Below are 22,533 nucleotides of genomic sequence, written 5' to 3'. Positions count from 1 at the left end.
AACAACTCCGCCACTTACAGCTTAGTTTAACAGATACAAAGACAATTACAACAACTCAGAAACACGACGAAACAGATAAAGATTGGAATTAAAAATGTCGATATGGGGATGGGCCTGGAATAAACTATTATAGGATAAACTTAATCTACTGATGTAACCATTTTTAAGAACATTGACTCTGCTAAGGGAACACAAAGGATATTGTCGCTCCTTACATTTATTAAAAATGTAGTGACTTTATTTTTATATACCACTGTGCTCCCCTGGTGGCAAATTGGGTTGAATTAAGCACAGTGTATTAACATACAAAAAGATACTAATTTAAGTGACTTTATTTGTATTTTATATCACTGTGCTCCACTGGCGCGCCAATGGGTTCACTGAGCACAGTGTATTTAACATACATATTATATTAAAATTCAGTGACTTATTTTTTATTTTATATCACTGTGCTCCACTGACTGGTGCCAAATTTGGTTCACTTGAGCACAGTGTATTAACATATGAAAATATATTTAAAAAATAGTGACTTATTTCTATTCTATACCACTGTGCTCGCTCCACCCGGTGCCAAATCCACTGGACTGGTTACTAGTAGGCCTAGTACTATTTCTATTTCGGAAGTAAATAAAGGCATAAATGGCGCTCCGTAGAGAAGTAGAATGCTCCATCGATCGTCAGAATAATGATCTGACGCTCCTGCCTGCGAGACCGGCCGGCCGGAGGAAAGAAAAAGAAGGGTAGGCCTAGGCCTATATTTTAGGGCTGTCCTAGACCGATATAGCTATAGCTTGATAATAGAGGGCCGGATGGGCCTACTAGATCTAGCCTAGGCCTAGAGGCTAGGCCTAATGTAGACTCTAGCTAGGCTGAACACATGTCGTGTCAGGCTAGCCTATAATAGCCTGGCTAGGTAGGCCTAGGCTAGTAGGCCTAGCCCTAGCTAGGCCTAGCTAGGTAGGCCTATCTATAATAGGCAGGCCTCCCCTACTAGCTAGCCTCTAGATAGGCCTAGAGGCCTATGTCTGGCCTCCATAATGCCTACCCAGACCTAGGGGCCTAGCTAGGCTAGCTAGGGCTAGGCCCGGGCTACGTAAACGTAGGTAGGCGTACGTAGGCCTTAACTTAAACTAGGCCTAGGCCTGTTCCAAATTGTATTTTTTTCTTAACTAAACTAGGCTAGGCTTAGCCTAGCTAGGAGGGCCGGGCGGGTAGCTAGAGCAGGATCACAAATTTGCCTTTCTTAAGGCAAAGTGATTTCTTTAGTTTAGGCAAGCTTTCTAAATGTACATACAGCACCTTCATAAACATAATATATTTTGAATTGAATTAATATAATCTTGTGTGTTTTACCCACAGAAATAATTTACAACTAAGGCCTGGGCCTAGTGACTAGTGATAATCTTCTTAAAACAAAGGAGAATGGAGTTGAAAATTACAATTCTGCATGGTAAGGATTTGTTTGATTTTTCTGCTAACATTTTATTTAATGGAAAATAGGCTGGCCAATCACAACGCAGTTGACATGTTTTCTAACGGCAAGTTATCTGTCTTCAGTAAATAAAAGTGTAAATTTATTTATTTTATTTTATTCAATCGAAACCAACAGCGATAATTACCGCCACTAACAGGTTTGATACAAACAAAGCCAGGACTGTTTAAAGCACCTTGATAAAGAGAATTCACATTATGAATGAAATTGCAACCTCTTTTTTCCAGGACAGACATTATACATATATATATATATATATATATAGGTATTTATTCATAACGAAACACATAAATAGTACAAACAGATACATATTTTGTAACAACATTTTTAACCTGTTTACTTATTCAAACTGATTCAGGTTCTAGTAAACACAAGTTATCACTTGACAGCTCTGAACTGAGCGTGCTCGATCTAAAAAATGCTGCATCAACAGCTACAGATGTTCCAGTTGAATCTCAGAAACTGATATTTAAAGGTATACTATTTGTACTTTACTTAAACTGGGGTAAAGTTTGTGGTATCAAATCACATACTTGTGTTGCGCCCAAGTGCGAACTAAGCTAAGGATATTAAGAATCTTACAAATGCCAACGGGTGTGGTCAGTCAGTTCACTTATTGCCAATTGGCATGGTCAGTCAGTTTACTTATAATATATTAAGCTTATAAATGCCACAATTGCATGGTCAGTCAGTTGCCTCTCCTAATACTGCTTCGAAAACTAAAAATTATGAGAATTTTTGTTAAAATAGGTAAGTCACTCAATGATCAAAGCATGCTCCTCAAAGATGTTGGTATCAAGAATGGCTGCAAAGTTATGTTAATAGGCAAAAAGGTATTGCACAAGTATATTTGTAAACTTTTACAGACCCCCAAAGTCTCCTAATAATCCTGGGAGTTACTTTCCCACATTTTTGTGATTCATCCTGCTAAAGTTAAAATTTCTACCGATTGTTTTGGTGATACAAAAATAAAATCCTCAACATGTTACACTTTTTAAAAATGCATTGGCAACCCCTTTCACACAATGCACATATGCCATGCTTGGGAAGTGCCTAGCATACCCATTCATCATTATAGGCTTAGATACTGCTAATGCCTGAGATTTTTTTTGAATAGCACCCTCTATGTTTGGATGTATTTAAAAAAGTATAGCACCTTCTATGGTTTGGTTGCACTTTTATGCATTTAATCCAATAAATACAGAGGAAAGAATTAGAATACCACAACTCTTTATTTTAAAGAGAACATCTTGACATGCAATGAATTAAATTCAAATTCAAAACTCTTCTGACAAGTATTATTAATATTGTATAGTTTAATAGTACTTTTAAAAATACATTTTCAGGTTGATATTGAGGCTGACGCTAGCTATAAAACAATCAAGGATGTTGAGAAAAGAACTGATGACGTTGAGAAGAAACAACACGAAATACAAGAAGAAATAGATGGCATACAAAAGGTAACATAATCAGTGGTCACATCCTGTCTATGGACTGCTACAAATTTACATTAAAAAAAGCAAACACTATATGCTGAGCAACACTTGAGTGGAGGATACCAGCGCTTATATACATTTTCATTATTTTTATTTATGAACAATTAGATGTTAGTAGTACAGTATAGACAAATGCAAAAAAAAAGGCATTTCTTGTAAAATGGTTTTAATTGCCATAGACAATGATCAAGGAAAACCTACTAAATTTTAGATGAAAAATAGTAGTTATATGAAATTGTACTGACATTAACTTGTATTTTCAATGGTTTTTAGGGATTTTTACAGAAGGACTTGGTTGAAGAAGCATTGAAAAGATTACAAAAAAGGTTATTAGTTAGTCAGGAGGAGTTAATGCGATTATTGGAACAGCTGGACAAACTGGTATGACATCCAATAACTATACTTCCACCCTTTAAATTAAAGCATAGTCTATAAAAGATAATAATAATTAATTATCTGCAAAGTCGGCCTGGCTGAGACTGGAATGTCCGCTTGACTGAGACCGCAAAGTCAGCCTGACTAAAACTGCGAAGTCTACCTTACTAAAACTGTAAAGTCGGCCTGACTGAAACTGTGAAGTCGGCCTGACTGAGACTGCAAAGTCAACCTGACTGAGACTGCAAAGTCGGCCTGACTAAAACTGCGAAGTCAACCTTACTAAAACTGTAAAGTCGGCCTGACTGAGACTGCAAAGTCGGTCTGACTAAAAAACTGCAAACTATATATTTAAGTATAGACTGAGAGTGAGACTCAAACTCACACTCAATAGTCAGACATTTTTATCATTAGGCCACTTTTATTTTTATTTTTTCAGAGTATAGGGGAAAGTCTGATTGTGATCAGAACTAAAAGGAAGACGACAGTACAGAAGATTCAACAAAGATTAGACTTTAACGATTCATTAGAAAAGAAAATTATAGACTTAACACAACCTTGATGTTAAAGTGTACATTGCAATTCCTCTATAAGAACAGACTCACACAAATACGTAGTTTTGTGATACAAAAAGAGTGAAGTTTTACCATTTTATAGCGCTCTCCAGATCCAGATGTGTTTGGTTTGGTGTAAAAGCATGAAGATATATATGGATAGCCAGACAGAAGGGACTGAAAACATATTGGAGCCTGTGGTAGATTATTTTATGTTTATGAAATAGTACAAATAATTTCATGAGTTGAAATATGAAAACAGAAAACAAATTCTATTGTTCACACAATATAGCATATTATTATAGGGTGTGGGATGGAGAGATGGAATGGAAGGGAGAATTGAATGGAATGAAGCATGGGATGAAATGGGTATTATATTTATAGTATAAAAGCAAAATAATGCATAAATATTAACGATAATACTAACAATGATATCTACTGTAATATAAATTGTCAATAAAGTTGATATAATTTGATTATATTATAATAAGGTAAAAAATAATTGGATTGGTGGAAATAAAAAATATAGATTTTATGTTCCAATTTTTGTTATGTGTGTCTAGAATAGATCGGATCAGTTCTTCTATTTTAAATGTCTTATTTTTCTGTGGATGTACTGTATATTGAAAAAACTCAGTGATTTTTCTATGTTATTGTGTTCACATACCGTACCCTTCAAAAGAGGTCACTTCCTGGTAAATGTTTCCAATCAGCCTTATAAAAAGTTAGTGGTTATTATAAACTATGACATCAATTGCATCATTATGTAGTCTACGCCAGCGTTAACAAATGCTGTGCCCAATCAAATAAGGAGCTGTGCTAACTTTTATTTTTAAGGATCAGTAAAGTTTGTAAATTTTTGTTTATGCATAAAGTGGTTTGTTTGGTAATTTGATAATTGCTCTTCATTTTAAATTTTATTATTATTTTATGTTATAGTCCAGCAATTTCTTTTATCTAAGTATGAAATATGATTTATAGGCCTAGTAGTAGCTAATTTATTATTAATTTCCCTGTGTGTTGCCTAATAATTTTCGAAGACAAAATTTAATAGCCAATGAAATTTCGCCACATTCGCCAAGAGGGCGCTATTTTAAAACTTGCCGGTTGTTGAAAAAGACACGTTGACTTACGGCAAGTGTTTTGTGTTTCAGCAACAGAATATTAAATATTAAGAATTCTACAGAAGGTATGGTATATCTTTTATTTTAAATATGCGTAATATGTTATCATAAAACATAAGTATAAGTCGATATATATTTTTCTTGATTGGAAAAAGGCTGGTCCACACACCGGTCGGCAGGCCAGACAGAAGCCGGGCAGTTTAGCCTACTAGTCCTACAGTACTACAACTAGGCTAGGCCTAACCGCAAATTGTAGTTAGCTAGATCCGCTAGTCTAAGCGGGCGACTAGGAGGTAGGAGGCTAGGCCTTGAGTTTCTACTTATACTGCTTACTAGGGGCCTAGAATAATAAATCATTCATTGTTTGGTTCAATCGATATATATCGTTTGATATTGTATTTGTAGGAGGCCAATACTGTATGTTATTGTTAATAAATTAAAATTAATACAGTCTGCAGTGTAATAACAACAGTATTCTACAAAAAAAAATGAATTAATAATTTAATATTAATAATATTGTATTATGTTTTATTGTCTGCAAAGGATCTATTATGAATTGAAACAAAGGAAAAAGCCATTTTTAAAAGAAGTTCTTTGTTCGCCGTGGTTAGGATTCCGGAACTCAACTGCCCACCGTTAGGGAATCCGACACGCTATTGCGCATGCCCAGAGCGAGGTAATCGGCGACTCTATACTTATCAACAGCGATGGATCATTTCATAGCTGCGCCACACGGCGAACTAGCCTAGGCTAGATGCCTACTAATACGGGATCCACTAATCTAGGCTACATCGCAAAGTCGCCCCAAAACAAAGTCGCCCCGGCACAGTCGCCCCATCGCAAAGTCGCCCCATTACAAAGTCGCCCCATCGCAAATTCGCCCCATCGCAAAGTCGCCCCAACGCAAAGTCGCCCCATCGCAAAGTCGCCCACGGTTTTAATCATATTGGTTGCGTTTGATATCGATTGCGTTGTTACTTTGGTCGCGCTAATGTCGTATACAGTATAATGTTTATCCTATCATAATTTGTGTTTTAATTTTTATTTTACAGGTTTTAATGGAGTGATGTGCTTTTTAAAAATCATTAAAAATATAGTCCCTTGTTTAAAAGTTCTAAAAAGATTATCCCTGATTTATATATAGTTTCGAAAATGTTAATTTAATATGATTTTAAAATTAGTTACCAGAGTTACGAATCTTTCTTCAACCTACGCGTGGATACCAGCTAATTTTTTAGGATAATATAATAAATGTATAAATATGTAGTAGCCTAGGCCTTCCTATAGATTTACAGTAGTTAAAACAATAACAGTGTTGTAAGACAATGCGTGTTATAGGCTACTTATTGATCATTTTGCATTTATTGACAAGTTATGTGTCTTAATTTTATAATGACTTTTCAAAATAAAGAAATAAAAAAAAAAGGATTTCATCGCCAATATGATTGTTTTACATGCAGGTATTTTAGTAAAATTAAAACGCTACATTTTGACCATGGAAAAACCATCGTACAGTATCGTGTGCGTGTTTTTTAAAAAGGGGAATCCCCGACGGTCAGCAGAAAGACGGCGCAGCTTCGATTGGTTTCAGAGAATGTTTCAGATGGCGAGTCGCCTTTTATTCAACAGCACAATGATCATTTTACTGAAGAAATTCTTTTCAACCCTTTTGGTTAGGCCTAGAACATTCTAATTATCATGCCTAATAAATATCCTCATATCGGGTATTTATTTAATTTTAAATTAAACAAGACCGTGAAGAGGCACGGAATAATACGTACACGGACGTACGACGAATACACAGACGCACGTCATCATTTACAACATATAGTGGTGATATGATGCAATTTTATAATGGATATAATGATGGGATTGCCTTTCCAGGCTTACAATCAATGTTCATTACGTAATACTATGTATTTAATAGTAAACTGAATGTTTATAAATAAATTGTTTTACGTAATTTGTTGCATATAAAATAAAAGACACAGACGTAGCCTACGTTTCCTATAAAATATTTCACATTTAAATAATTATGTACTGTTAAATGACATTAATATGCTGGATAATATTATAATCTTAAACTATGTTTACAAATTATTAATATAGGCCTAATAATAATAATACATATTCATCGACCAAAGTAAAAATAATCTAGATCGTATAACATCATTTTATCGCGACCAAATTTAAACGCGACCGATTTCGAACGCGACTGATATCATCGTAAAACTCCGGCGGGGTTTCCCCATCGTTGTAGCGCGACAACGGCGGAGTAATTACGGGGGTTTCCCTCTGGAAAGCTAGCACGTTAGTGCGACCGCGGAGTGATTAGTCGGGGGCTTCCTCTCTGATGATGGTGGTGCGTGCCGATCGTGTGACCTGAGACTAGGCCTACATGGCGGGGCTTCCCCTTTTTATGCCTACACGTTCCGTGTTATTTTGTGTATCATTGCGACATTTTACGCACTTGTAAACTATTTTTTAACGTTTTGGGGCGACTTTGCGATAGGGCGACTTTGTGATGGGGCGACTTTGCGATGGGGCGACTTTGCGTTGGGGCGACTTTGCGATGGGGCGACTTTGCGATGGGGCGACTGTGTCGGGGCGACTTTGTTTTGGGGCGACTTTGCGATGGGGCGACTGTGTAATGGGCGACTTTGTATGGGGCGACTTTGCGATGGGGCGACTTGACTAGCATCCTTTGACGTGACCAGTGGGCCTATTGATTTTGTAATTAAAAAGTGGTTGCTTCATTCATATATATACTTCATATCATTATGAATTATATAATTACATGACTAGTTTTTTGATTTTTCATAACGCATTATACTGTACACCACGCATGGATGTGAAAAAAACTGTTCGGGAAGTCAGGGTCACAACGCTAAAAACAGCATTACGATTCTTAGATAGATACTGATACTTATTAATATCATTAAAATTATTTTAACGCGTGGCGTAGTCGTATTTCAATTATTAATTCTTGTATGGCATAGGCCAAGTTTCATCCATCGCTCTCTCGCTCCCGCAACGACTATCTAGGCTACAGTAAATCCCTATAAACACTTCGACTCTCCGTGGTGTGGTGGTGTGGTGTGGCACTATTAGTGCAAGCTATAATTCACTTCCCATAGCTCTGGGCATGCGCAATAGCGTGTCGGATTCTTTAACGGTGGGCAGTTGAGTTCCGGTGCCGGAATTCTAACCACGGCGTTCTTTGTTTGGGTTGTTTTGATTTTTTGATCAATTTTGTTTACAAAAATCAGTTGCTTTTGGTGTATAGTATATTACTGTATTAGTTTTAACATAATAAATAGTAATATTGTAAATTTTTATATTATATATTTGATTTACTTTTTATTCGATCAAATACTTTATTGTAATTTTTGATGTAGATTTGACTTGAGACAAAATGGGGAGAGCAACGGTTGCTTTTTTAGCAACTGTGTTTGTGGCGTTATGTATGCCTCGTCTGATTCAAGGTTTTGCTGTTATGTCAGTTGATCTTGGAAGTGAATGGATGAAAGTTGCAATCGTAAAAGTAAATAATTTCATTTATTTTGAGAATAATTCCGATTGTGTCTATATTTTCATTAATTGATACTATTAATATTATATAATACCTTTTCTTTATTACAGCCTGGTGTACCAATGGACATAGTACTTAATAAGTAAGTACAAAACTTTGTTAAAAACTAAAAAAAAACTATTACCAACTATGACTCAATCGCAAACAGATAATATTGAGACGTCCTATAATTAATTCTGAGTGGATTTACTTTCTTCTATTTCTGGGGTAAAAAAAATAACTATTATATATTTTCAATTTTAGGGAATCAAGAAGGAAAACCCCGGTTACAGTATCTATGAAAGATGGTGAACGTCTTTTTGGAGATCCAGCCATGGGAGTTGTAAGTTAATGTTTTCTTGGTTAGTAGGTGTAATCCTAGTCTGGGTTCCAGACGGAGTTTTGTCTTAATATTAGTAAAAAGATAAATATTTTGGCACATATGGCGTTTCATACGTATACTACTTGATTTTGGATACTCCGTCTGGGGAAACACGCACAAGTCACATGGTTTGACACCAAGAATTCTTGGTGCATACGATTATCCGGTTGACTAGTTTCAGCTGCATTCGATTGGCTACTCACTCGTACACCGTTTTAATATTCATATTTCAGAATTTCAAAGACTCAACAACTAAGATGATGCGCATGCGCTATGTTACGTTTAGACAATGTGTACTTGGGTACATTTATGAAAGTTTCTGAAGGCTAGAAATTATTTTATATGCCTAGTAGTCTGGTAAACATTTGATGGGATTTTTTCCCAAGAACATGAAAACTCGTCTTGATATGATAGGCTAGCTTCTCCGCAAATCAAACATTGAATGGATCATTTATTACGCGGAGATAATTTTGATTTAATTCCCACCCAGACCCTGTCCTGTTCTGTGTGGTGGTGTAGCCCTGTTGTGTGCCGGTGGTGGTATGTAGGGCTACTTTATTGGCGTTTTATTTGGCAGGTCATGCGTGCGAGTTGAGTGGGACCTACAAAAGAGGCCTAGGCCAAGGACTAAACAATTAATAAACAAAACAACTTGGCATTACGATTTTATTATTTCAACAGTCTCGATCGTACATTCAGCACTGTACGTACGTCTCGATCTTTTTCATTTTGAAACAAAATGATCATTGGTTGATTCGAAATCCATATTTACATACCGCCCGCCCCATATAGCCAAATACGGTATGATAACCTACGTCATTATCGGATGTTTACGGTCTGCAAATCGATTTCTATACGTGTTTCACAAGTCTGTATTTTCAGACAAAAATCGCGTTCGAAATAAAAACAAATAAATTAAAAAAGAAGATAATACAGACTTGGGGCAAGTCTAGTGTAATCCCTTCGCTCGATGTAATCCCTTAGCTCGGTGTAACCCCTTAGCTCGGTGTAATTCCTTAGCTCGGTGTAATTCCTTAGCTCGGTGTAACCCCTTAGCTCGGTGTAATCCTATAGCTCAGTGTAATCCCTATGCTCGGTGTAATCCCTTAGCTTGGTGTAATCCCTTAGCTCGTTGTAATTCCTTAACTTGGTATAACCCATTAGGTTTGTGTAATCCCTTAGCTCGAGGTAATCCCTTAGCTCGGTGTAACCCCTTAGCTCGGTGTAATTCCTTAGCTCGGTGTAACCCCTTAGCTCGGTGTAATTCCTTAGCTCTATGTAATTCCTTAGCTCTGTGTAACACCTTAGCTCGATGTAATCCCATAGCTCAGTGTAACCCCTATGCTTGGTGTAATTCCTTAGCTCAGTGTAATCCCTTAGCTCGGTGTAACCCCTCAGCTCGGTGTAATCCCTTAGCTCGGTGTAATCTGAGTATAGGGCTTTATCCGCTTGCCATTATCTTATTAGTTTTTATACAATTATAATTTGTTGTTTTTTGTTCTTATTAAAGATGTTTTGATTTATATGAACTGAATGCGGCTGTTGGCCTACTCTCGCTAACAATGTGTTCTTTTGTTTGTTTCAGAGTGTTCGATATCCAAAGAATGCATATATTTATTTACAAGACCTCATTGGCAAGTCATTTAATAACTCGATTGTTACAAAATATAAAGAAAGATTCCCATACTACAATATAGTTGAAGATAAAGAAACAGGTTAGTGAAACCTCTGTTAAGATTTCAGAAATATGTATTTCGATATGGCTTTGAGAATTTTTTTATATTTTTATTTATTTGAACTTTGTTTATCGAAATCACACAATCAAGAGGTAACCTCTTCAGATCTCATCTATATAATAATTTTAGTAGGAGGAAAATAGGTTGTTATTGTAAAACTTGTTAGGGGTGAACTAACCAAAGGCAGCATTTCGCGAGTTTTATTAATTTTCGCAAACACAAACACTTTATTTAGGTTGAGTCTTGAATGTTTTACTGCATTTTAATCATTATATTTTTTTATTTTTTTTTTTGGAGAAAAAAACAACATGAATTTATGAATTTTGTTTCTATTTATTGTTCATAGGTTCAGTTCTGTTTCAACATGATGATGACATAGCATTCAGTCCTGAAGAGCTTTTAAGTATGATCCTAAGCAAAGCAAGGGATTTTTCTCAAGAATATGCTGGTAAATATTAATAGATGTTTTATTTATTACAGAATTTCCTTACAATCTAATAATAAGTAATCTAATAAGTAATCTAATTGTAATACAGTATCACTATATGATCAATCAATCGTATATGACAATTGAAAATAGAAAGTATAAGTGCTTTTTTTACATGTTAGATCATCCTATTAAAGATGTAGTACTAACAGTTCCAGCCTACTTCAACCAGGCTGAGAGGAGAGCTGTCAAGTATGCAGCTGAACTTGCAGGCCTGAATGTATTACAGCTTATAAATGACAATGCTGCAGGTAAGAGAAAATCTTAACTTTTATCAGTAATACTAAATGTATTAATAATTTTCCTTAGTTTAACAGGACATTTGAAATATGCCCTCTACATACTCCTGGCAGCCTACTGTGATCAAATGCTTTACATTCCATCTGAAGGACGATGCAATGAGCGTAAAGTATCTTGCCTAAGGATGCAAACAATATGTCTCGAACCCATGCCTCTCCTGTAGTCTCTTAAAAATTCCTTACCATTATGCCATATTGCTCTCCCCAACCCTCCATCTCTCTCAACCTGACATGTCTAATAATAGTTGTGATGATATACATTTTTGAATGTTTTGTTTTTTCTCTATTTAGTTGCGTTAAATTATGGTGTGTTCCGTCGTCAAGAGTTTGATAAATCAATCCAACATATAATGTTTTATGACATGGGTGCTAGTAGTACTACAGCTACCATCGTTGGGTACCAGATAACCAAGAGTAAAGACCATGGCGTTACAGAAACCAATCCTCATTTATTTGTTAAAGGGGTTGGGTAAGTTATCGCACTGACTGAGTTTCATGAATACAACCATGTCATTCGACAAAATTGATTATCACTTTATTAATCTACACTTGAAACTGAACATTTATACTGCTTTTCCCTTCAAATTATATAAAATAATTCCCCTCTGTTCTCCTGTAATTTCCATTTTAACAACCAGATTAATAAACATAAAAGTAAATTTAACATTTTTCTCCCAGGAGTAGAAATGGGTAAATTGATGATATGAATGATAGTGGTACTGATTGTTAGATTATAGAAACTTTTTTAGTTTAGTTACTAAAGTTATCTACTATTCTTGATATAAGTTAAATTTAATTTACTGTTTTTAACCTCAGATTCGATAGGGGACTTGGTGGCCTGGAAATAGACATGAGGCTAAGGAATCACCTCGTAAAACTTTTCACTGAAAAAGTAAAAACTGAAGGGAAAGTACAAGACAGCCCACGTGCAATGGCAAAGCTACTAAAAGAAGCAAAACGATTGAAGAAAGTGTTAAGTGCGAATATAGACCATTTGTCACAGGTGTGTGTATTAACAAATAACATTTTATAGCTTAAGTGCGAATATAGACCATTTGTCACAGGTGTGTGTATTAACAAATAACATTTTATAGCTTAAAAAAAATTGTCCTAGTTTTAACACTTATATAGCGCCCATTTATATAAGCTCATAATCAGCGGCGCTATACATAACATTAGTTTAAATAAAATATCTTTGTTTTTTAAACTGATTTATAGTCCTGTTAAATTGCCTTGGTTTTATGCAAGCAATGTGTGTTAAGAATGTTAATTAATTCATTTTTATTCAGGTTGAAGGAGTCCTAGAAGACAAAGATTTTCGAGCAATGGTAACAAGAGCAGAATTGGAGGAGATGTGCAGTGATTTATGGGAGCGAATTGATGACCCCATCAACATGGCGCTGAAGTCGGCAGAAATGGGCATGGTACGAATCAAATCTAATTATTCTGTCTGGAATCCCTTAGTAACCTTTCTGCTCAGAAGTGTATATTAAGCAATGCGAACAGCTTTGGATTCGAACTCACGATCTTTCGATCAATAGTCCAACGTCCAACTCATTGTGCCACATGCCCCCACCTACATCCAATCATTTTAATATAATAATAATATCCTGGATTTATATAGCGCCTAATGTTGTGAAACCCCTAAGCGCTGAACATTATTACCCCGGTCATTTTTTGCATCAAACACGTATGGAAACATACTCCCATAATGCAGCTAGTAATCAGTGCAAAGTTGTGTCTTGATCTAACCAGGTACCCATTTATACACCTGGGTGGAGAGCGCCAAACATAAGTAAAGTATCTTGCCTAAGGATACAAGCATGAGTTGGATTCGAACCACGATCAGTAGTCCAACACACTGCGCCACACACCCTTGCATTAGCTTCATTTGAGCAAGGGATCACCACACCATGTATCGTTATAAATCCATAAAAATAACCAAATTTATTTCTTAGAATGAAATAAGCCAGGTGATTCTTGTAGGAGGTGGAACACGAGTTCCAAAAGTTCAGGAAATGCTGCTGAAGGCTACAGGAAAGTAAGTGATTTATCCTTTTGTTTTAATACCTGTGCAAAGATCCATAGTGTGGTTGTATGCATCCATGTTTTGTTTAAAGATCTGTCTATACTGTCAAAAACATGTATGTGCCCATATATGGACACGAAGACATCATGTTACTAACATATTTGGGCACACCACCTTTTTTTTTTCAAACTAGTTTGATAGTGTATACAGATCATTATACTATTAATATTTTCTTACAATTTTTTCTGAATTTAGGGATGAACTTGGAAAGAACATAAACGCAGATGAAGCAGCCGCACTGGGGGCTGTTTACCAGGCTGCTCATCTCAGCAAAGGCTTCAAAGTAAAGAAGTTTATCGTCAAAGATGCTAATCTCTATCCTATTGCGGTATGTATATTTTCAAATATTATTGTTGATATATTCTGTACTAAAACTATGGTGCAAAAAATGAAATACTGATTTCTTTCTTAGGTTGACTTTACGCGACTGATAACAGATGATGACGGTGTAACAACTACCAAGAAAGTTAAGAGAACCTTATTCTCCCGCAACAATCCGTATCCGCAGAAAAAGGTCATGACCTTTAACCGGATGACGGATGATTTTACATTTAATGTTAACTACGTTGATCTTGAGAATGTTCTACCAACAGATTACATGAGGTAATTATTTATTTTATGTCTCTAGGCACATGTGGCCAAGGATTACCAATAGTAAATAAATCATTGTCCTATCAGATAGTTCACCTGGGTAACTCCCCTACTCGTTTTGAATGATGAACAGGGTTCTAAGTGTACACGGGTTATAACTGTGTACACTGGACCTACGATTTATAGTCCTTATCCGAGAAGACTTGTTACACCACCGGTACTAGGAGCGAGTCGGTCTTGAAACCATGCCGATATTGTTAGCTCTTTAGGTATTAGGTAAATGGCGCCCCTGCCTAAACCACTTTTCCATCGTAGGCTTACTTTGATTATTATATTAACAATTAGGCCTATTTATTTAAGCACGGCACCATAGAATTGATAAGAAACCCATTAACCGCCAATCTACAGTGGCTCAATTATTTTAGCTGTCACTATTTTTTACCCAAACCATTAGTGGAACAACCCAGCATTGAATATCCTAATTTATTCTTCCTATTTTAGTGTTTTTGGATCAGCAAACCTTAGCAAGGTGGAATTGGGAGGTGTTTCTGAGAAGCTGGAAAAAAATGCCGGAACTGAATCAAAAGGAATCAAGGCACACTTCCACATGGATGAGAGCGGTCTTCTGAATCTTGTTAGAGTAAGTAATCACTTTGCGCCACAAGTTTAGTTTAAATGGACTTAAGAGTCTTTTACACCAGTGCCAGCAAATCAAATTGAAAGTCATTGTTTCGTTTCCAGACGTCTATGCGTATATCGGTTGGTGCATAGCCGTGAAAACGAAACATTGACATTCACATCAGAACAGGTGTGAAAGACCCTTTACAGATAACCTTTCAATATAGTACCACAGTCAACCTCTTTCATTTCCAAACTTTCTAACAACTGGAAACCCTCCCAATACACGACTTTTCTTAAGATCGAAAGGTCCTTAATTCCGTAATGTTAAAAATAGGTATGTTTTAAAAACATTTCCATTCCCAATGCTTTGTTTTCAAGTGGAAATGTCTGACTTAAATATTTATTAATTATTAGTATTTGAAATTGGTTTTTTTTTAGGTTGAGTCTGTTTTTGAGAAATTATTGGACAAAGCTGAAAATGAATCGGATGAATCACAGTCTACCTTTGCTAGTAAGTATTTCACAGAACCGCAATTCTTTTTGACTGATAAATAAGAGCAATCAATGAAAAGAAACACACACATCTAGTTTATAAATCAGTAACCTAATTACTAAATATATACTAATTTTGCTCCCAGAATTAGGCAGTAAAATTATTGACTTCTTTGGTGGTTCCAAAGCTGAGGAAGAGGACGGCAAAGTTGAGGAGAAAGCAGAAGATGCTGAGGAGGCTGGAGAAGAAGAGAAGCTGACAGATGAAGATGGAAAGGAGGCCGAAACAAAAGAAGGAGAAGAAGCAAAGGATGGAGAAGAAGCAAAAGATGCAGAAGAAGTGAAAGAGGAAGAAGAAGTAAAAGACGAAGAAACTGAAAAGGTAAGAAGTTTTTGATTTAGATAATAATTTGTATTGATGTATCTAAAAAACAAGATGGCCACTTATAACTTTATAGGCAAGGCAGCCAATACTTAAAAACATTTAAACCTTCCCCTAAAATTGAAGGTGATTAAAGATTCAAGATTTAAAACATCCATACAAATTAACTAAATATTAAAGCATATTCAAGTGTCAGAAATACTACTAAATGAGTGAATTTAGAGAGCTATTAATGTTTTGTTAATGTTTATTTAGTGGTTTGTATTCAGTGTAATACTTTACATAATATATTCATTTAAAATTGATTATTTGTACCTGTTTATGTGTCATAAACTGCATTATTTTACTGTGAAAATGTATGCATGATGGTGTACATTAATGTAATGTATGCATGTACTGTAATATTAATCATTTCTACATTGTTTGCATGTGGGTAATAATAAAGACTTTATATGTGAAACGTGTTACTTGCTCCTGGGTTTGTTTTTATTGAAGATATTAAAAATATCTGTTAAAAAAACATTGGTTAATTGAATTGTCTTGACCGAAAAAAAAAAAGCGTATGTGCAATTTACCATGTCGATGTCAGATGTCAATGATAAAATTGATTACACAGGTAGATTGTTTTATCTCTTCAATCATGTAAATTATCTTGATTTGTTAAGTTAAATGGATTTACAGTTAATATTTTTGTGAGAAAATCATAAAATGATTGAGGGGAAGAATGTTTTAGAAAATTTTAAATTTTGGCTATAGAAACCAGACAATGAAGAAGAAGCAGAAAAAGTTGTGGAAGAACCTGAAGTAAAGGAAGAAGAAGAAGAAGAAGTCATAAATGAAGACGATGAGGATAAAGATGTAAAAGATGAAGAAACAGAAGATGAACCAAAAGAAGAGAAGTTGAATGAAAATGAAGCAGAGGAGAAGGAAACTGATGAAGAGACAACGTATAAAAAGCCTGAAGGAGAAACGACGGAGGAAAAAGAGACAAATGCAGAAGAGACCGATGTGAGTTCTAATAAAAGAAAAAAAGGGTGGTTGATAATCCCTTCAGTTTTTTGTTTTATCTTGAAATCTTACTAAAGTTTCTTTATATTGTGTTTTTTTTTATTGGTAATTTCTTTATTAAATTGGTTTTGTTGAGTAAAATAATTCCTTGTAGTGTATCATTTTATATTATTTGATTTAATCTTGGTTTGAAATAATGTTAATTGTGATCGGACGCATGTTGGTGTTTTTAACACATTTTCAACAGGTTTAGCATGATAAATGTTCCATTGCAAGAGTTAACATTTTAATTTTGTTTGTGCATGATGCAATCCCAAACCCTGTAAGCTGTGTATCCAATATCTTATATGTTGATAGATAAGTATACTGACTATCCTAAGCCAATAATTGCAAAGTGCTAGGCTAGATAAACATACAATAAATAAACATATGTTTGTGTTTATAATATGAAATTCCTTATCTTATCCTTATCAATATTTTGTTTTAACAACCAAGTTTGATTTTCAGGAACCAAAAAAAGATGAAGATAAGAAAACTAAAGAAACAGATGCTAATGAGGAAACAAAAAAAGACAATGAAACCGAATCAAAAGATGAACAGAAAGTGAAGGAAAAGCCAAAACCCACAATAAAAACAATAAAAGAAAATTTAACAGTTAATATAGAAGTTATAGACGCTCCAAAGCCATCGGCAGATAATCAAAAAGCTTCAGTAAAAAAGTTAGTTTTATTTTATTTTCAGTTATTTCAACTAGTGTTAATTTGTAAATAAGTGTTCCATAATATCCAATAAATTGTATTAATCCAAATCAATAATGACAATGCTATGTGTATCAGTGGCTGGATCTCAATCTATACAAAATAAAATAAGCAAAAAGCTAAATCAAAACGATAAAGTCAAACGGGCAGGACAATTTGCAGAGCTTTCGATCAACACTAGCCCTTTATCAGTGCCAATCTTATATTTATATATATTTTTTTCTCAGATTGAAGGATTTAAAAAAGAAAGATGAAGAAAAGGCTAAAAGGGAACATGCTCAAAATAGCTTGGAGTCATTTATATATGGAATGCAGGATCGATTATATCAAGAAGATTATGAAGCCTGCTCAACTGATGAAATGAGACAAGAAATATCATCAAAACTTTCCGAAGCATCTGATTGGTTGTATGATCAGGAACCTGATGCAGCAGCTAAGGTAATTCTTGTGGCATATCCAACAGATCGGTGTCATTCACATTTTTAAAATTTGAGATTTACTCTCAAAATGTATAAATAATTAGTAAAGAACAAAGTCATTTAATGATTTACCTTTTTCTTCAAAGAAGACCAAATATGATATAAGTTTTTTTTACTTTACTATTTTGTATTAATTTCTTTTATTAAGCTATTTTCATAGCATTTTGAAACTTGCAAAATGGTACAAAGAATATAAAAAACAAATCAAGAAAAATAAAAAAAATTGAAATTTAATTTAATAATAATAATAATAAGCGCTTTACATTATTACCCCGGTCATGTTTGAATCAAACTCACGATCTCGCGACAAATAGTCTGATTATTATTTTCCAATTATTTTTTGTGTAGGTATATGAAGACAAGCTCCAGGAACTGAGCAAATTGACAAGAGATTTAGAATTTAGGGTTGAAGAGAAGAAAAGGCGTCCAGAGGCCATCGCAGCATTGAAAGACGCCCTCAACACATCGGTATATTTTCTAAAAGCCGCAAAGAATTTAACTGGTGAAGATCAATACTTCACAGAAACAGAGATTGGTCTTTTGGAGAAGGTGTACAACGAAACCAAAGTATGTTTAGAAATATCGCATCTTTCGAAACATCATTAAACCCAATCTATTACCCTAGCACACTATTTCAATATTATTTAATATCTATAATTTAAATGCTTCATTTTAATTCCTTTCGTATTTTCTGTAGGATTGGTTTTCAAAAGTAATGAAAGAACAGAAAAAGACGGCTCTAACGGAAAAACCAGCATTACTTATTGAAGATGTTATACAAAAGATAAATTCTTTAGATAGAGAACTAAGGTACCTTTCTAACAAAGTAAAGCGAAAGGCAAGCAAGAAAAAGAAGCCGAAAGCTAAAAAAACTAACACAACATCCACTGGGGAAGAGGAAGGTGCCCAGCAAACAGGTATATAAATTAATGTATTACTGCAGTGTGATATCATTATAGTAGTAAGTTGATGAGTTTGGTATTTCTGAGTCTAGATGAAAAAAAAATAGACTTACTTACAGCACCTTGAAAATTATTATTTTGATCCAAGCTTCTCAACCCAATCTATATTTAATACCTATCACACTATTTCAATATTATCTAATGTATTAAATAGTTATGATTTTAAAACTTAGCTGACCTGCTTGTAGGTAATACTTTCTGCGGTGGCCTTGTGCTTTTGAAAGACCCACTATCTATTATATACAGTAGTAACTGCTAATAGATATCAACTTAAACAATTTATTTCCAGTTAATATTGTTCGTACTATGTATATATATATATTTTTATCTGTCAACGATTTTAACTTTTATATGAATTTTATATAATCATTGTAAATTTTTAAGCCTTTAATATATTTTATGTCATTTGAATATTTAATATTTTATGTGTTGTACTGTATGTTTGTTTTATCGAGGGCCCTGAATGATCAGTTCTATTAGGAACTGGATAGGCTACCCTCAGTAAATATGGTAATAAATAAAAAAAATAAATAAAAAAAAAATATATTATTTAAGGTCAATTTGCACAGATGAGCAGTAACGGTAATTATAGAATCTATATTAGGGAGGTTTCGCAACCATACGATAACGAAAACGGATACGTTATACATTTGTGAAACTTTTGAGCTGATCCCCATTTCATATTCGTAAAGCGTATTCGTGTTGACGAATATCACAAGTCATATTCGTAACTACAAAACGAGTATAGTTTTTGTTCTATTTTTGCACTTTTTTGCACATTTTGCATTTGAATCAGGAATGATTCATGATTATAATATAATTATAGATTTATTGAAAGTAATTTACTAAAATGCCAAGTCAATTTTGATAAATAGCAGTTTTTAAAGTCCTCACTCGTTTTGATGTTACGCTAGGCCTAGGCAGCCAAGCACCAAGTAACACGTACCTGCGCTTCGCTCAAATTTACCGCAGTCATATTTTGTGCGTGACGTATCCGTTTTCGTTATCGTATTCGTCAGATTGCGAAACCTCTATTATTTCTTATGACCATTTACACAAAACCTGTATTATTAGCGTTATACATTATATTATATATTATATTTTCAATAGTCTAGTATAAAAACAATGTTAAGTTAAGTATTTTAATTGACTAGTATTGGTTTCATATTACAGATGATAAAACTGGTGAAGAACCTGTAGATAAAGCAGAAGAAAAAGTAGAAAATGGTGAAAATATAAAACCTGAAGCGACGGATACGCCGCCAGAACCTGTAGACGAGACGCCTACAGAAGAGGCAGCTGTTGAGGAACAACCAGAAATATTAGAATTAGAAGCACCAGTTGTTGATGGTAAGTGTTTGTGATCTTTTATGAGGTTATAGGTGGCATTGTTATAGCCGTGAGTGGATTTGAACAGAATACTCTGAGATAGTACGGAAGCATGTCCTCCACAAAACTACAGTGTCTTTACTAATTTTCGATTAGTCTTAGACCAGGACAAAAGTATATGGTTTTCTGTAACTTTTCAGTGCGATGTTTTTAGTAAACTTTCTCCTTTTATCAAACACATCACATCAAGTCTAAGGGTCAATAAGACAGTTTATAAGAATGTGTTGTCTACACTAATACAAATAGTGTGAAAATGAAAATGTTGTTGTAAAATAAACCACGAAATAGCCTTAGAAAACCGAATAAATTGACCAAGACAACAGAAAAAGAAAGTGCAAAAATGGAACTTCACATCACCACACTGTTTCACTAACTTGTCAAGAGCAAAAAATGTTATATTCCCAAATGTGGTAGTGATATCACATCGTCCTGTCCATACATGGGCAGATCTCATTTTTTGGGACATAAAGCTTGATAGTGTAGATAGAACTTTTCAAGTATCTCCAGATTTTCATTTTTATTTGGAGCTGAATTTCGCACACAAGAACCATATCTTCTATTTGCCACACAGCCTTATTACATAGATTGATTATAACACGTTAAAATGGTTTGTTTACAGAAGTGGAAACTCCACCTGAAGAACCAATCGAAACAACAGAAGCACCACAAGAAGATGTAACAAAAATAAATCACGCAGAAGAGTTATGATGAGAGTTTGTTTATAAATTAGTGTTACTATATTTGTATGTTTGCAGGGGTGGATTAAAAAATATGGAAAACATGGGTAGGAGATGGAGGCCCCAGGGTCAAAGTTCAGCAGTGGTAATTCGGCCATTTTAAGGTGTTAATAGCCACACATAGGAAAGTAATGTGAGAATATTTCAAATAAACATTCCACGCCATCATATAATAACATATTATGCTTATACAGTAAACCTATTAACTAATTATTCTGCAATATTCTATTTAACAATTATGAGAAAATTTATTTTTTCATTTTGGCTCTTAAAAGGTGAAGCATGCGCCCCTACCATTTCAATCCACCCCTAGTTTGTATCAAATTGTTCTGTTTTTTTTTTCGCTTTTGTTCTTATTACCTGCAAAATTGTTCAAAAGTGCATTCTTTTTCATTCTATTTGATATTAGGTTTTTAAAGATTTTAAATTAAAGATGTTTAAATCATGAGTTACATAAACAGAATGTATGTATATTTTAATCATAATTATTTGTTTTGGTTTTTGGGCCAATATATATTAATTTATTACATAATTTGAATTGTTCAAGGGACAATAACAGTATTAACTCAAGTAGTTATTATGTTTTTTTTAGTATAACATTATAGTTTCTAGAATTTGTTGGTGTTTACTACTTACTACTTAATTTATTCAAATTCATCAATTCTTAAACTTGGTTCCCACTAGGACGCAACAAAGATTATTTGAGCAATCACAAGTGATGAATTATTTGACCAATTATAAGCGATAGATTATTTGACCAATCACAAGCGATAGATCATTGAACTGTCAATTGTGATTGGTTAGAATATCCCTGCGTCATAGTCATAGAAAAATACTGCAAAAGTTGTTGAAATAATGTTTGATTTGAATGCAGCTCTTATTGTGGAATTTATTTATCTGTTATATTATTATATTATTTATTTGAGTGGAATTCCTTTCCATTCATTACTGAAATAAGCAATGAGTAACAATCAAAATACATATTTTCGTCATCATACCTATTTTTGTCAACATCCCAATTTACGTCATCATACCTATTTTCGTCAACATACCTAATTTCGTCATTTGTTCATAATGTGTTGTAGGCATACTATACTCGTACATGATGGGAATAAAATGGATCTTGAAATGTAGGTTCCTCCTTGTAAACGTATTTCTCCATGGTCCAATGAACAAACGCGCTCTTCGAAATTCTTCCCTGCTATAATATTCACGCATAACGGATATGTGGACAGATCATCCGCAGCGCGCGACACGACGATCCTTATCCATATTAAAAAGAAAAGACAAACAAAACAAAGCAAAATCGGGGAAGATAATATGTCGCTAGAAAATATTTTTGCGTATCTGTTAACACATTTTTTATGTATTTTCTTTATCTTCTTCCTTGGAGGCAATAAATCAAATCAATCTCGTTCCGCTTTAGCAACCTCACGGCTTCCGTTAAAACACGTATTGCTTCTACAGCATTATACTATTTAATTTAAAGGAAACAAAATTGCAGAAATT

The 22,533-nt window shown here is 34.4% G+C and overlaps 2 protein-coding genes across 3 annotated transcripts; both read left to right on the top strand.

Moving 5' to 3' along the window:
- Positions 1–677: 677 nt before the first annotated feature.
- LOC140056782 (BAG family molecular chaperone regulator 1-like) lies at positions 678–4,685 on the top strand. The gene is made up of 7 exons (XM_072102260.1): positions 678–740; positions 1,360–1,450; positions 1,851–1,967; positions 2,243–2,325; positions 2,839–2,952; positions 3,262–3,369; positions 3,803–4,685. The coding sequence occupies exons 2-7, from the start codon at positions 1,423–1,425 to the stop codon at positions 3,923–3,925; spliced, it is 573 nt and encodes a 190-aa protein (XP_071958361.1). The 5' UTR covers positions 678–740; positions 1,360–1,422; the 3' UTR covers positions 3,926–4,685.
- A 344-nt stretch (positions 4,686–5,029) lies between these two features.
- On the top strand, positions 5,030–22,021 carry LOC140056505 (hypoxia up-regulated protein 1-like). Of its 2 annotated transcripts, XM_072101891.1 has the most exons (23): positions 5,030–5,106; positions 8,440–8,585; positions 8,684–8,715; positions 8,877–8,955; positions 10,580–10,709; positions 11,077–11,178; positions 11,340–11,468; positions 11,808–11,985; positions 12,333–12,519; positions 12,806–12,940; positions 13,475–13,557; positions 13,801–13,933; positions 14,018–14,208; positions 14,698–14,836; positions 15,256–15,328; positions 15,456–15,691; positions 16,448–16,699; positions 17,207–17,418; positions 17,685–17,895; positions 18,285–18,503; positions 18,634–18,853; positions 20,072–20,248; positions 20,907–22,021. In XM_072101891.1, the coding sequence occupies exons 2-23, from the start codon at positions 8,457–8,459 to the stop codon at positions 20,993–20,995; spliced, it is 3,336 nt and encodes a 1,111-aa protein (XP_071957992.1). In that variant the 5' UTR covers positions 5,030–5,106; positions 8,440–8,456; the 3' UTR covers positions 20,996–22,021. The 2 variants fall into 2 exon arrangements, with proteins under 2 accessions (XP_071957992.1, XP_071957993.1); XM_072101892.1 differs by lacking the exon at positions 16,448–16,699.
- The last annotated feature ends 512 nt before the right edge of the window (positions 22,022–22,533 follow it).

The sequence above is a fragment of the Antedon mediterranea genome, chromosome 8 (assembly GCF_964355755.1).
Source record: "Antedon mediterranea chromosome 8, ecAntMedi1.1, whole genome shotgun sequence".
Lineage (NCBI taxonomy): Eukaryota > Metazoa > Echinodermata > Crinoidea > Comatulida > Antedonidae > Antedon > Antedon mediterranea.
This window is presented reverse-complemented; position numbering and strand designations above follow the sequence as displayed.